This window comes from Lasiodiplodia theobromae (assembly GCF_012971845.1).
Source record: "Lasiodiplodia theobromae strain AM2As chromosome Unknown scaffold_23, whole genome shotgun sequence".
In the NCBI taxonomy this organism is placed as follows: Eukaryota; Fungi; Ascomycota; class Dothideomycetes; order Botryosphaeriales; family Botryosphaeriaceae; genus Lasiodiplodia; species Lasiodiplodia theobromae.
In genome coordinates this window covers 194,931-209,317 of record NW_023336439.1, presented here as the reverse complement: position 1 = coordinate 209,317, position 14,387 = coordinate 194,931, and the positions used below count along the sequence as shown (strand labels likewise).

At 58.1% G+C, this 14,387-nt stretch overlaps 3 protein-coding genes across 3 annotated transcripts; 2 read left to right on the top strand and 1 right to left on the bottom strand.

Annotated features, from left to right (window-relative positions):
* Window positions 1–3,302: 3,302 nt before the first annotated feature.
* Window positions 3,303–5,592, bottom strand: LTHEOB_7574 (Nucleoporin Nsp1-like protein; the record flags this gene model as incomplete). Its single annotated transcript, XM_035516955.1, has 3 exons — window positions 3,303–3,494; window positions 3,552–3,675; window positions 3,821–5,592. The coding sequence occupies 3 exons, from the start codon at window positions 5,590–5,592 to the stop codon at window positions 3,303–3,305; spliced, it is 2,088 nt and encodes a 695-aa protein (XP_035371083.1).
* Window positions 5,593–6,038: 446 nt separating this feature from the next.
* Window positions 6,039–7,929, top strand: LTHEOB_7573 (uncharacterized protein; the record flags this gene model as incomplete). Its single annotated transcript, XM_035516954.1, has 4 exons — window positions 6,039–6,102; window positions 6,345–6,761; window positions 6,854–7,131; window positions 7,231–7,929. 4 exons carry the CDS (start codon window positions 6,039–6,041, stop codon window positions 7,927–7,929), a joined length of 1,458 nt encoding a protein of 485 aa, XP_035371082.1.
* A 2,241-nt stretch (window positions 7,930–10,170) lies between these two features.
* LTHEOB_7572 (Two-component histidine kinase) lies at window positions 10,171–14,299 on the top strand (the record flags this gene model as incomplete). The annotated part of the gene is made up of 4 exons (XM_035516953.1): window positions 10,171–11,056; window positions 11,107–13,859; window positions 13,915–14,220; window positions 14,273–14,299. 4 exons carry the CDS (start codon window positions 10,171–10,173, stop codon window positions 14,297–14,299), a joined length of 3,972 nt encoding a protein of 1,323 aa, XP_035371081.1.
* Window positions 14,300–14,387: the final 88 nt, after the last annotated feature.

The window sequence follows — 14,387 nt, the reverse complement described above, 5'->3', positions numbered from 1 at the left end:
AGTGGCTACCTACGTCGGCGGTTCGCTTAGCATGTTATTGCAACACGGCCCGGGAGCCCATTTTCTTTTCCTCTTTCGTGCGGTTCTAAGCGAACCAAAGGAAGACGGCGGGCATTGAGGGCACACGCAAGGCGGCGCCACGCAAGAATCCCAACGCATGATACCGCGGCGCTAGCGGCACGAAGTCAGGGCGAAGGCGAAATGGAGGCAAGGGCATGTGGGCACGGTTGGTGAGAGTGGGCACGCGGGCGGCGCCGCTGATGGTTGAGGTGAGAAAGTGATGGACGAGCAGCTGACGAGCGGGACTCCGCTTCGTGTTGGCGTGGAACGCTGCGTGTCGCCCGGCGGGAGGGAAAAAAGCGGAGCCAGCTAGCGCCCGCTGCCAGCTGGATGCCAGAGAGGGAGCACAAGTCATGCGTAGATCACTGACGGTCAGCAAGCACCAGGCGTCGATCTTGCGGTGCTGAGGTTGTGTTTTTGTGCGATGTGAGCAGCTGCGCAGTTACGTAGGGCCGTCGCGCGCGCGGCCGTGGCTGGCTGAGCTGGGCAACCGGCTTCGCAAGAGGCGCCTGCAGAAGGACCGAAACGCGCCTGTGTAACCCGGTCGCTGGGCGCTGAAGAAGATTCGCCGGGGGTTTCGAAAGCGGCGTGACGCGCGCGGGCGATTGGCGGGCGGCCGCCTATAGAAGCGCCTCCCAGGATTCCTTTTGCCTTCTGCCGCAGGATTCGCGGGGCGGCGTCGCTGAGCTGTCAGACTGCAGCAAACGGCGGGCGTGCCGATCGCGGCTGTGGTGGTGGGCGAGAGTGAGATGACGCAGGGTCTCTTGCGGCTGCTGCGCGCAGAGAGCCTCTGCGGTCGAACCCGAGTGTCGCGCATGCACGCACATCTTTCCTCCCTCACCACCATCTTGCAGTTCATGCATTCCGGCCCAATATGTACACAGCAGCCCGTGTAGCACTTGCGCTGGAGAGTCGAAGCTTTTCTTGGCAGATCTCTGCTGGCCCCATTTGCATCTTGATCATCAGCCGTTGAAGTACCAGCAGCTTCGCAGACCCGCCGCCGCCAAGGCTTGCCATATGTATGTACGCTCAGCCGATGCTTGCAGGCATTGCTTGCTGGTCAATGGCCCCTCCTCTCTCAGCCCTGTGGACCGATGCAGCTAGTTCGAGGTTTGAATTCACACGTGCCTGTCTGTCATGCTATATCTTCCTTACCACCACCCGTCTAACGCGCCTCCCAGAAAAACCCACCCTCTTGCTTGACCGGTGGCATCCACCGCCTGGATGAGATGAGGTCTAGGTCTGAAACCGCCGTTCTCCACTCTGCATCGCGCGACGGAGAACGTGGCTTCCATAGTCTCCATCGCGCTGCGGCCCGCGTCCGCAGCCGGCGCAAGCCATCGAGCCGGGATGGACCATGGAGTGAGCTGCCCACATCGCCGCATCTGCTGTGCATGAGGGAAGTCGAGAAGACGGGATGGAGATCAGGGGACGGTATTTGATCCAGCGGATGCCGCGCCCCATCAGAAAAAAAAGTGCCGGGTCGCTTCTGCATTCATGATGGCCACCCTGGTCTCCAGCATCCACCCGCCAAGGGAACAGAACAGCAAATGTCTCTTTCGCTGCCCCATCGCCGGGCATTGAACAAGCCCCCTCTTTTCTTCTTCACTTCTCTCCACTATTGTCACTTCGATAACCCAGGCTCCTTGCTTGCTCTCCCCCAGACTTCGAGCCTGCACTCCACGTAGGTACGTGTACAAAAGAAAAATCATCCACGGAGATGATTCCTGTTCAATCCACGCTCAGCCTCTCCGCTCAATAAAGCATCCTCCCCGAGGCCTGTAATAAGCAGCAGGCAACAGTACAACCTCATCGCCAACACACCACACAGCGCCAGCGAAGCCGCAAATTTTTTCTCTCTCTTTCCAACAACGCGGACAGCACACCAGAGATGTCGTGATACCTGTAAATAGAATAATGGACTCTCGGTAAATCATCAGCTCATCGTCCCGTATTCCCCGTTCCATCGTTGCGCATAACCATCCTTCTCTTTTCTTGCCTCCCCTCATGGAAATCTCCGCCCCGCCCGAGGCCCGGCCGCCCAGCGCGTTTTGGGAAGCGCCCGGGGAAGCCCGGTTGGTGGAGCACAGCACCAGACTACGTGTGTGTGCGTGCTAAATGGCTGGGCTGCTTTTCTCCTTCGTCTGTCTTTGCTTTTTCCGAGCCGCTCGCGCTTGGCCGTATGCCCCTCCTCTTCATGCCTGATGACTTTAACGACAACAGGAATTTCGACCGGGGGGGCCGGGAAAAAGGCCAAGGCAGCCGGAGTCAGGAAATGCAAGCCGACGACTCGTTCACGATCGCCGCCCAGGGCACAGGACGTGCATGACAAAGCCCGCCAGAAGCGCACTTGCGTGGGTGAAGGAGCAAGTTGGTGGGGCCGGCCCGCCGGGGGGAAGACGGGCTGCCGTGCCGACTGCGAGGGCGATGGGAGTGCGATACTCTCGCTGCTGGGCGGAACGGATAGCCCGGATGGCCATAGTGGGATACGCGATATACGCGTGCAAAAAACTAGCTGAGGCTATCGGCAGGAGCCTTGACAAATGCATCCGGCCTCTCATGCGTGGTGCTCCATCCTTCGCCGACCACGTGCGTGATAGAAGCCGTCGTCTTGCATCCGTGATGCCCGCCGTCTGCGTCCCATCACCCATGTCATGATGATAGCGGCCGAATGGCGAATGTGGCTAGCATGGGCGAGCCAGAAATAGCGCACAAAGCCTTCGATAGAGGGTAGTCAAGCAGGCGGGCAATGCCAGCAGCCTGTGACGCGTGACGCGTTGGTGCGTATGCATGCACGTGGCTGACTCGGCGCCGGACCATTTTCCAGCGAGGCCTGCTTCAGCTGTGTTTGAGTCTGTTTTGCTCCGAATCACGATGCTTCTCTGGCTTCCTGTTGGTGCTCGGAACAAACCGAAAACCCCGGACAACAAAGCTTGTTCTTTATTCCGTCAAGGGTCACCTTAGCAGAAGTTGCATCGCTCCTCTTTTTTTTTCTTCTCCGGGGGGACTGCTTGTTCATTCCCTGATTTCCTTTTTTATCCTACAGTCCTACTTCCATTTTGCTGACTGGTGCCAAGTGTGAACCGAAGTTGCATGCCGTTAGAACCTGTGTCCCTTGAACGCCAGCAAGCCTTGTCCGTAGACGAAGGCTTCAATAATGAGTCAAAAGTTCCTCCCCTTCACCACGATTACCAACCGCTTTCCTTCCAACAACAATGAGACGCCGGATCGCTCCTCGTCTTTCAACGGCGGCCCATGAAAGACCGATAGAAGTCGTCAGCAGCGTCATTGCCAAGGAGAGCTTGACCATTGACTCGGTAACTCTGGGCCTCCTTCTGTGCCTTGGTAACCTTTTCATGGAGCTCGGCAGCGCCAGAGTCGATGGCCTGGAGCTGCGAGAGATGGTTGTTGAGGACGCGGACAACCTGAGAAAGCTATTCCAAATTGCGTCAGTAGACCTTCATTTTGGGTTCAAGAGATTTTCCGCATACCGGGTCGTCAGGCTTGTCTGTCTTGCTGAGCGTTGCAGAGACGCTGTTGATCTCCTCAATCATATCGGACAAGTCCTTGTTCAGGTCATTCAGACGATCAGAGAGCTTCTCCGCAAGCTTGTACCTATGATAATGTAAGCAAAAAGGTTCAAAGATCGCCAGGTGCCAACTTTGGAAGGATGCACGAATGCCTAGTTGGGCTAGCCATCATCGGGCCTATTTGCGCCCGCCTGATAGGAAAGAGTAGGGTTAAAGGAGGGCAAACTTACGTTCTCTCCCTCTCTTGATCCGGTCCCTGAAGACCGTCCTGACCACCAACCATCTTGTCCATCAAATCATCGACCTCCTTCTCGTAATTGTCCAACCACCTGGACAGCTCAGCCTGATCATTCTCAACAGCCGTTAGCTGCCGCTCCACCTCTTCAGTGTCCTTGCGGGCTTGGAAAGTCTTGCTGTAGAGTTTGGAAATCTTATCACTGTTTTCCACAAGCATGCGGTCCCATTCCGCAACTTGCTTCGCCTGGCCCTGGAAGCTCTTCTGATACTTTGAGAGGTCAGTTGCCCAGCGCGTGATGATCTCATCCATAGACTTGTTCTTGAGACGAGACTGAGCACTTGGCGGCTGGCCAATGGTAGATGCCCCCAGATTGGCATTTCCTGCCGCAGCAGGGGCTGGGGTAGAGGCTGCCGCAGAGGTAGTCGTGGTCGCGGCCTGTGTAGTAGAGGTGCTTGAGGGTTGGCCCGTGGTGGAACCCAGGCTGAAAGTGGGAGCGGCAGTCGCCGTGGTCGAAGATTGTGAGGTGCCAGAGCTCTGAGCTGGTACAGTGCCGCCTAACTTGAAGGCGCTCGAGGCTGCAGGAGTCGGTGCAGCTGGTGTCGCCTGACTAGCGCCTGTAGAAGCAGGTGTCTCGGTAGGCTTGTTGAACATGCTAAATCCACCGGAGGTAGCAGGAGTCTGAGGTGCGGCTGCGCCAGCGGAAGATGTTTCTTTGTTGCTGTCCTTGGCGCCGCCGCCAAAGAGGCCACCGGTAGCGGGCGCAGTAGCACCAGGGCTGAAAATACTCGGCTTGTCGGAAGCGGTCGAAGTGGTCGCTGCCGCAGATGCTGAGCTTGCAGGCTGAGAGCCACCACCACCTAAGGTGAATGGAGAAGAGGCTGCCGGCGTCCCAGACGTAGGTTGACCCGAAGAAGCTCCACCGAGAGTAAAGGGCGAGGAGGGCTTGTTGCCAGTCGAGGAACCCAGGCTGAACAAAGCAGAACCTGCCGGCTTGGCTGCATCTTGAGACTGTGCCGGCTGGGAAGAGGACGGAGCGCCACCAATGTTGAACGCAGGTTTATTGCCCGTAGACCCTCCCATGTTGAACAGACCTCCGCCGGTTTGGTTCTGTGCCGGCGTCGAAGCACTGGGTGCGGCTGTGGCTGGAGTGGATTGGGTACCGCTGCTCGCCGAACCTCCAAGGCCACCAAACAAGCCACCTGAAGGCTTGCTGGCGGCGCTGCTGCCTCCACCGAGTGAGAAAGGGCTGGACGTCGAAGTAGTACCGGAAGCAGACGGTGCAGAGGTTTGGTTGTTGAAGGAAAAGCCCCCAGTGGAGCTTGCAGGAGGTGGGCCAGCCGGAGTTGTCGAACCGGCAAAGGAGAACGAGGGCTTTGCGGGGGTAGTAGAAGGACCAGGGCCAGGTGTGGTGGTGCCAGTCTTGAATGGAGAGCTGCTCCCACCGCCAAATAGGCCGGTGCCACTGCTGGTACCGCTGCCACTGCCACCACCAGCAGCAGCTCCACCAAAGAGTGATGGCTGGGATGCGCCGGAGGCGGCCGGTGCGCCGCCAAACAAGCTGGTTCCTGAGCTGCCCGTCGTGCCGGATGAGCCTTGGCCGGCGCTCGCGCCAAAGAGGCCACCGCTGGCACCAGGTTTGTTACCCGTGCTGTTTCCGAACACGCTGCCGCTGGAGGTGTTGGTGTTTGCTCCTCCGAAGATGGATCCCGAACTGGCGCCGCCGAAGCTGAACTTCGGCGCGTCCTTGGAGGCGTCGTTGGACATGTTAGGCTGGATGGCTAATCAAGCGAGATGGTGGAGGGAATTGCGCGCTCGCGGTTTCGGCGTGACGAAACCACGCGGGGCGGGACGTGAAGAGGCGAATGCTCCGGCGACGAGCGGCGACGCGGCAGGTGCGCGAGACAAAAACGCGCAGTGGGCGGGTGTGGTGGAATTGGGGCAGGCGCTGGCGCTTGAGGTGCTGCTCGACGCAGCTTCCGTGCTGGAGCGTGTTTTGGTCGGGCCAGAGCTGACAACAGCCCCTGCACGGATCGAGACTTAATCCATACCGGCGGGCGGGCGATCACTGCCCCAAACTACCGCGGCCAGGCTGATCAGTACACATACGTCGGCCATCCAACTCCTCAAGCCTCAGCTCTATTCCCTCTTCAAATCCAACGAGCCTCGTTGGTCCAAACCGCTACCTACGACACGTCTAACGCCCCTTCATCATGTCGGAGCTGGAACCTCCACGGAAGAGCGTGGAGCTGCAGGATGCTGGTGCACATGAGCTAGGTCAGTCCCCGCCCTTTCCATGAGCTCCTCGCAGCATGCATCGGCACATCGCACTCGCTGCTCGCGCATTCGATTCAAGTAGTCACTGCGGATATGGTGTCGGAACAAATTTCCCTGTCTCGCTATCCCACCCACAGCTTCTTTTGCACACCTCAGTCCATTCAACCCCCTCAAATCATGCACCTCCCTCGTTCCTGCGCTTCCTTCCTTTCACGCCTTTCACCGGCTGACGCAATTCCCAGAGTCTTCAGAAGGAGAGGACCATTTCTCTGATGCCTCGGAGGGCCACAAGTCGACCGCAGACCGGTCCTCAGCAGCCTCACCTGTGCCCTTGACCCGCGTGGAAAAGATTGATGATCAGCCCAGCTATGGAGAGGTCCCGGGCACGCCGGCATATAAGATGAGGATGCAGGATGCAGTGCCGGATGAGGTGGAGATTGTTCCAGAGGGTGGTCGCAGCAGAAGCACGTCTAGGCTGAGCGCATCAGACCGGCCTACCACTCCGCTGTCCCCCGGCGGCACACCCATTCCTAAGACGGTCGTCGAAAAGGTGGATGATGAGCCGAGCTACGGCGAGGTTCCCGGTACTGTCGCATACGAAAGCCACCAGGCCGACGCCGTCCCTGATCTCATCCTCAAGGCTCCAGAACCGCCCAAAGGTAAGTTGCCAGATTTTTGTTTTCTGGTTTCGTCAACGAACCATTGACGGGATAAGGATCGCCAACTGCCTCTGATAGATCGGACCACGTAGACGACGTTCCCGCCGCTACCACCACCGCCGACGATGACAAACCGGAGGAGGATATCGGAATGCCGCAAGTTTCGGATCCAGCTCAAGAAACAACACCTGCGGATGACAATCATGAATTCGGCGATGACTTTGACGACTTTGAGGAGGGCGGGGAGGAGGACTTCGGAGACGATTTTGGTGATTTCGATGATGGCTTCCAGAACGCGGAAGATGAAACCGCCAATACTTTTGAAGAGTCTGCCCCTCTGCCTCCTGTACCCGACCCCCTACCTTCACTTGTAAGTAACGAGAATTTATTCATAAACGAGGTTTTAAGTCGAGAAATCTGCGAGTCGATGAGAACATGCAAAGAATCGCTGACGCCTATGTCGCACCAGCCAATTCCCAGCTTCGATGACCTCGGCAGCCTGGCCGACATTGTGAGTGCCAGCCAGCCTTTGGTGGACAAGGTGTTCGAGCCTTCGTTCGTCGACCGCCCAACCATAGAGCAAGAGGTCAACCCTTCCCTACTATCGGAGAGGAGCTTGTCTTTATGGGCTCAATTAGTAGCCCCGCCGCCGCTTCAACCTCCGAACTGGGTTCGCTCCCGCATTAGGCGGCTGTTCCTCGTTTCTCTAGGAGTGCCAGTCGATCTCGATGAAATCCTCCCTGCCAGCAAACAGAAGAAGTTGGTGTTGCCCTCCGTCAACATTCCGGGGGAGCGTTCTCCACGAGTGTCGTCTGATGAGCGCGCAAATGGCACTGTGTCCCGGCTAAAGAAAGAGGGCAACGATTCGTCGACGTCGGTCAACTCGTCTTCGTCGAAGACGGAGCGGAAAAGGCGCGGACCGCCTCCTCCACCGGAGTTCGACATCACAGCCGTCACCATGCTCTGCTCCACTACGGATGCGGCACTCCAAAATTTCACAGCCGAGGAGCTCGAGGCGCACGTCAAGAGGCTTCAAGAACTGCAGAGACGAGCGAACGAGGTCTTGGACTACTGGGTCAAGCGCAAAGAAAGCGCTGTCGGAGACAAGGAGGCATTCGAGGGTGTCATTGAGAATCTCGTGAAGCACGCCAAGAAAGTGAGGAAATGAAAAGATGAGGCTCTTGTGGCGATGAAGCTCGGTCGCCGTCGCTAGCGAAAGCACATCGGAGAAGGAAGAAGCATCTATACCCCCCGCGTACTATAGCTAATATACGCTCCAATGGGAGCTACGGTCGTGGACCGACCGGAAACACTAAGTAAAGAACCGCCCGCGGTTTTGCAATCGGACTTCCGAGACCTGTCGTGGCAAGACCACGGGCTGCCCGTTGATCAAGCATCCATTCGGCTTGGCGGTGGCCTGGTGCTGGAGTGCTGGAGTGATCATTCCTCCATCCGCCAATCCGCATGGCCGGCATAAGACCCTTTGCCCCCACTTGACTCCCTTGCAACGGGCGGTGGGCAGCTAGCAGGGACATGGAGCGGGCGACTTCTCGCAGCAGATTGGTGGCTGTCGTGCTCACCGGCCATCGACGGCGTCCTCACCGTTTTCACATGGCGCGCGATGGAGGCGTGGCGACAGGCCGCCGCGGCGCTACGCAGCGGCTGCTGCAAGAGGGCCCGTTCCGGAGGTCACCTGCCGGATCTACGTGGTCATGGTCCTAGCTCCCCGGATCGATCTTTTTCAGTAATGACTGAGAGGGCGACACCGAGAATTATCCTGGCAGCCCAGGGCGACGGCGAGAGATTGTTTATTTCCGAGCACAGCGTAGCGCGTCGTACGGGCGGGCTCCGGCAGCGCGTCCACGGCGACGTTGCAGCGCCGCATTCGCGACCCACGGCAGGCGGCTATCTGGCGGGTGGTGCCGGCTTTCGAATTTTCCCTGGATTTGGGAACCCACCCGCGCCACCCCACAGACGTGTGCAGGCGCAGTCGGCTCAGCTTTGGGACGCAGGGTCAGACGCCGATTCGGGCCGAGATTGTGGTGGGATTTGATCTTCGCTCGCGGTTGAGACTGGGTGCGGTGAGATTGGCAGGCAGATCTCCTCACCGTCGTGTGGGCATGTCGCGCTGAGGTAGAAATTGAGCCCGCCCGCGCACGTGTGGCTTCCGGCGCCCAACCTGCGAGGCGACGCCAGGCAGCATTAGCGGGCGGGCGCAAGACCCTGAAACCGTGTCGCATAGGCAGCAATGCTGAGAGCTAACCCGTCGGGGTGCTGCGATCGGCGAGCTTAAGCTGCGCGCCAGCGCCTGAAACGAGCAGTGCAGACTCGTGTCTACCGAGCGCGAGGTGGAGCAGCACAGCACGTCGTCGCAAACACCGCACCTTGGCTGCGTCTCGTGCGTCCTCCGCTGCGGCGGCGACGCGAGCGGGCGTCGAGCGCGCGCACGCGCAACGCTCGGGGCCCGCCAGCGAATCAGTGCCGGGCTCGCCGCGTGCTCGTATTCCCATGCCCGCCTGCCAGCACCCGCGCCGAGTCATTGGCGGCCCTTGGGTGCCCGCCTCGACTGGTGTGTCTGTGAGCTGCTCGGAAGGTGTGGGCGGCGCGGCGTTCAAGCCGGTCGTTGTTACACAGGCGGCTGCGGCATCGACGATAGGTGCTGCGCGACTGCGACTCCAGAAAGGGGCTCACCGCGGCGGGCATCATCGGCGGCGCGGAGCGTTGTTTCCACTTAACTGCCAGCCCTGTACGTACGGCTCGCAGCGCCGGCGCGCCACTGCAGCGCAGCACCATTTCGCCCGCGCCCGCGCGAGCGAGCCCCCCCTCCCCTCAGATCGCGGGCCCTGGACTGACGGCCACGAGGCGCGCATGTCGAGGCCTTCCTGGCACGCGTCCGCCGCCTCGCCACGCTTCCCTTTGTCGCTGTCCGCCAGCACGCCCGCCCGCGCCTGCGCACGTCCCCCGTGTCGCCGGGCGGCGTGCTCACTACGTCAGAAATTGGCCCAAGCCAGCGCGGCGGCGTTGAACCTTTGTCGCTAGCCCCCTGTCGGCCGGGGCTCTCGATTCGCTAAGATAGGCTCTGGGCTGGCGCCCATCGAGGCAGACGGAGCGTTCTGCATTGCGACTGCCTCTCCACCACGCTCCTTTTTTCGTGCGCTGCGCCGTTGCGAAGTTCCCTCACCCTTGGGCCAGGGCTGTTTTGCTTCTTCCGCATCCTCTTCCGCCTCCATCCAGCGGTGTCCTCCTGCACCGCCTTGCCACCCGTCCCATCTGTCCCCAAGCCCGCGCTCCCCGCCGTCGTACGAGCAGCCTCACACGCCCCCAGTCCGCGGACCAGCACCACACTTCACAGCGACTTTTTGGCCCAATGCACGGTGCGAGAACCACGCTGTAGACGTGCGTCACAACGATGTCTCACGACGAGACCGCCTCAGCGCTCGTCGCTATCCTGTCGAACCTCGCGAAGCAGCATGATCCCCAGGTCGACAGGTCCTTCCCTGGCCAGGTTGCGGCCAACGGTGGGAAGGCCGCTTCGTTGACGCTCCCGGGCCCCGACAGTGAGACGAAGCGGGCGCTCGAGCGCGAGCTCGCCGCCCTGTCGTCGCGCGTCCAGTACCTCGAGGCGAAAGCCCGGACGGTCGACAACAACACCTTCCCCATCACTCCCGGCGAGCCCAACCTGCACTCCCCCTTCCCCGGCGAAAACCACCAGCTGCAGACGCCCCAGAACCGCGCGATTGCCGGTCGAGACAGGCAGGCCTCATGGGTTACAAACTGGCTGAAGGAGAAAGAGACGCCTGGCGAGCGGGCGGTGCCCGCGGCGCAGCTGACCGAGGACCAACTCGCTTACCTGCGCGACCACCTGAACAAGCAGGCCGAGCAGATCCAGAGCCAGCGAGAGCACATAGACAGCCTCAGCGCCGAGGTTACCCGGCAGCTCCGGGACCAGGACAAGGCCTTCGGCCATGGCATCGAGGACATTGGAGCTCTCAAGCGAGAGCTGCAGAAACATCAGCAGGCAAATCTGGCCTTCCAGAAGGCCCTTCGAGAAATTGGTAGCATTGTCACGGCCGTCGCACATGGTGATCTCAGCAAAAAGGTTTTGATTCACGCCAAGGAGATGGACCCCGAAATTACGACTTTCAAGCGCACCATCAACACTATGGTGGACCAGCTTCAGGACTTCGCCAGTCAGGTCACAAATCTGGCCAAGGAGGTCGGCACCGAGGGCCGCCTCGGTGGCCAGGCTGTCCTGACCGGCGTCGATGGCATTTGGGCGGAGTTGACCAACAGCGGTAGGCATCAATCTTCTCGGGCAAATGGAATCGCTGCTAACCCTTCTCAGTCAACGACATGGCACGGAATCTCACGGAACAGGTGCGAGAAATCGCGGTCGTTACAACAGCTGTCGCCCACGGTGATCTCAGTCGCAAGATCGAACGTCCTGCGAGAGGAGAGATCTTACAACTCCAGGAAACGATCAACACCATGGTGGACCAACTCCGTTCTTTCGCGTCAGAAGTCACAAGAGTCGCTCGCGATGTCGGTGTAGAAGGTATTCTCGGCGGGCAGGCAAGGATAGAAGGCGTCCAGGGCATGTGGAACGACCTCACGATCAACGTGAACGCCATGGCCTTGAATCTCACAACGCAAGTGCGCGACATAGCCCAAGTTACAACGGCTGTCGCTCAGGGTAACCTCACGCGTAAGGTTTCGGCAGAGTGCAAGGGCGAGATTGCAGAACTGAAAAACACGATCAACTCCATGGTCGACCAACTGCAGCAATTTGCGCATGAAGTCACGAAGATTGCCAGAGAAGTCGGTACGGAAGGTCGACTCGGCGGACAGGCCAGAGTACATGGTGTTGAAGGCACCTGGAAAGACCTGACGGAAAACGTCAACGGTATGGCCGACAATCTTACAACACAGGTCAGAGAGATCGCAGAAGTCACAACTGCGGTTGCTCGTGGTGATCTGAGTAAGAAGATCAAGGCCGAAGTCAGAGGAGAAATCTTGGCGCTGAAGATTACCATCAACACCATGGTGGACCGTTTGAACGATTTCGCATACCAAGTCAGCAAGGTCGCCAGGGAGGTCGGAACCGAAGGAAAACTTGGAGGCCAAGCCGAAGTGGAGAATGTCGAGGGCAAATGGAAGGATTTGACCGACAATGTCAACACCATGGCGCAGAACTTGACACTCCAAGTGCGCAGTATCTCGGATGTCACAAGCGCCCTTTCTCGCGGAGACTTGACACGCCGTGTGCATGTCGATGCAGAAGGAGAAATCCGGTTGCTCAAGGACACCATCAACGACATGGTTGCTCGACTGGACGAGTGGTCTCTTGCAGTCAAGCGTGTCGCAAGGGATGTCGGAGTCGACGGCAAGATGGGCGGTCAAGCTGAGGTTGAAGGAATTACTGGGCGCTGGAAGGAAATCACGGCAGACGTCAACACCATGGCCCAGAACTTGACTTCCCAAGTGAGGGCCTTCGGGGACATTACACAGGCCGCCACGGATGGAAAATTCACCCAAATCACCGTTGAAGCCGCCGGTGAAATGGACGAGCTCAAGCGAAAGATCAACAAAATGGTTTCCAGCTTGAGAGAGAGTATCCAAAGGAACACGGCGGCAAGGGAGGCCGCAGAACTGGCCAATAAGACCAAGTCCGAATTCCTAGCGAACATGTCCCACGAGATCCGGACGCCAATGAACGGTATCATCGGCATGACGCAGTTGACGCTCGATACGGATCTCACGCACTCACAACGTGAGATGCTCACGATCGTTCACAACCTTGCCGGTCAGCTTCTGACTATTATCGATGATATCCTGGATATTTCCAAGATTGAAGCGAACCGCATGGTTATGGAAGAAATTCCGTTTTCTCTGCGCGGTACCATCTTCAACGCTCTCAAGTCGCTTTCGTCCAGGGCCAATGAAAGAAGACTCAATCTCGCGTATCAGGTCGACAGCTCTGTTCCTGACTACGTTATTGGCGATTCTTTCAGGCTCAGACAGATTATTCTCAACCTTGTCGGCAACGCAATCAAGTTCACTGAGCATGGCGAGGTCAAGGTCGCCATCTCGATGGCCCCCCAGATCGACTGCAAACCCGACCAATACATCTTCAAGTTCGCTGTTTCCGACACTGGAATTGGTATTCACGGCGACAAGCTCAACCTAATTTTCGACACTTTCCAGCAAGCCGATGGCTCCACAACGAGAAAGTTCGGTGGTACGGGTCTTGGTCTATCCATTTCCAAGCGACTCGTCACTCTCATGGGTGGAAAGATGTGGGTTGAGTCCGAGTTTGGCTGCGGCAGTACTTTCTACTTCACCTGCAAGGTGAGGCTCGGCAATCCAGACATCAGCGCCATCCAGCCTCAACTTTCGCCGTACAGCAAGCACACTGTACTTTTCATCGACCAAGGAAAGACTGGATACGGCGAGGAGATTGTCAACCATCTCAAAGCCTTGGATCTTCGTCCACACGTCATTCACACCGACGAGAACACCCCTCTGTCGGAAATTCCAAGCCCTGGCAAGCATGCATATGACTGTGTCATCGTTGACTGCAACTTGACCGCGCGGAAGCTTCGTGGCGAGGAAAGATTCAAGTACATTCCACTGGTCATGGTCACGCCCCGTGTCGCGATCAGCTTAAAATCTGCTTTGGAAGACGGCATTTCGAGCTTCATCACCACGCCTTGCCTTCCCATTGACTTGGGCAATGCATTAATTCCAGCGCTCGACGGCCGCGCCGCACCCCTCATTTCGAACCAGTCCAAGTCTTTCAACATTCTTCTTGCGGAAGATAACGCCGTCAACCAACGTTTGGCTGTCAAGATCTTGCAGAAGTACCATCACAACGTCACCGTTGCCAACAACGGTTTGGAGGCGTTTGAACAGATCAAGAAAACCAAGTACGACGTTGTATTGATGGACGTGCAAATGCCGGTGATGGGAGGCTTTGAGGCCACGGCTAAGATCAGAGAGTATGAGCGCGAGCACCATCTAACCCCGACTCCTGTTATTGCGCTTACGGCGCATGCAATGGTTGGTGACAGGGAGAAGTGCCTGCAAGCCCAGATGGACGTAAGTTACTGTTCTTTGCGAAGACCGATCCGCTCATAGAGCTAATGACTTGTAGGACTACCTTTCGAAACCGCTCAAGCAGAATCAGCTCATCCAAACGATCCTCCGCTGTGCAACCCTTGGGGGAGCACTGCTTGAACAGGACAGGCAGCGAATGGCTCTTTCGCAGAATGAGAAGGATGAGTACGGCGGCAATAACAACAACGAGAAAGAGCAACAGCAAGACGGAGCGCAGCAGGGCACACCCAGAGGTACGCCACGCCGACCGCAACTGGATAATCGCGGTTACACGGAAACGGGTGCGGCGGGCAAAGAGAGTCCGAAGCTACTGTCTGCTGATCAGTCCGATCACGTGGATAGAGTGAGTACCCCGTCAACGCAATACTGTGAGGTTGGCACTAACAGAACGGCAGCTTCTCCTCAGATCACACAGTAGCTGATGACCTCTCCGTCTCACTCGTGAGAATACGAAAGTCAAATCAGTTACGCTGACTTGACTTCTTAGGCGACAATCGATAGTAATCGTTT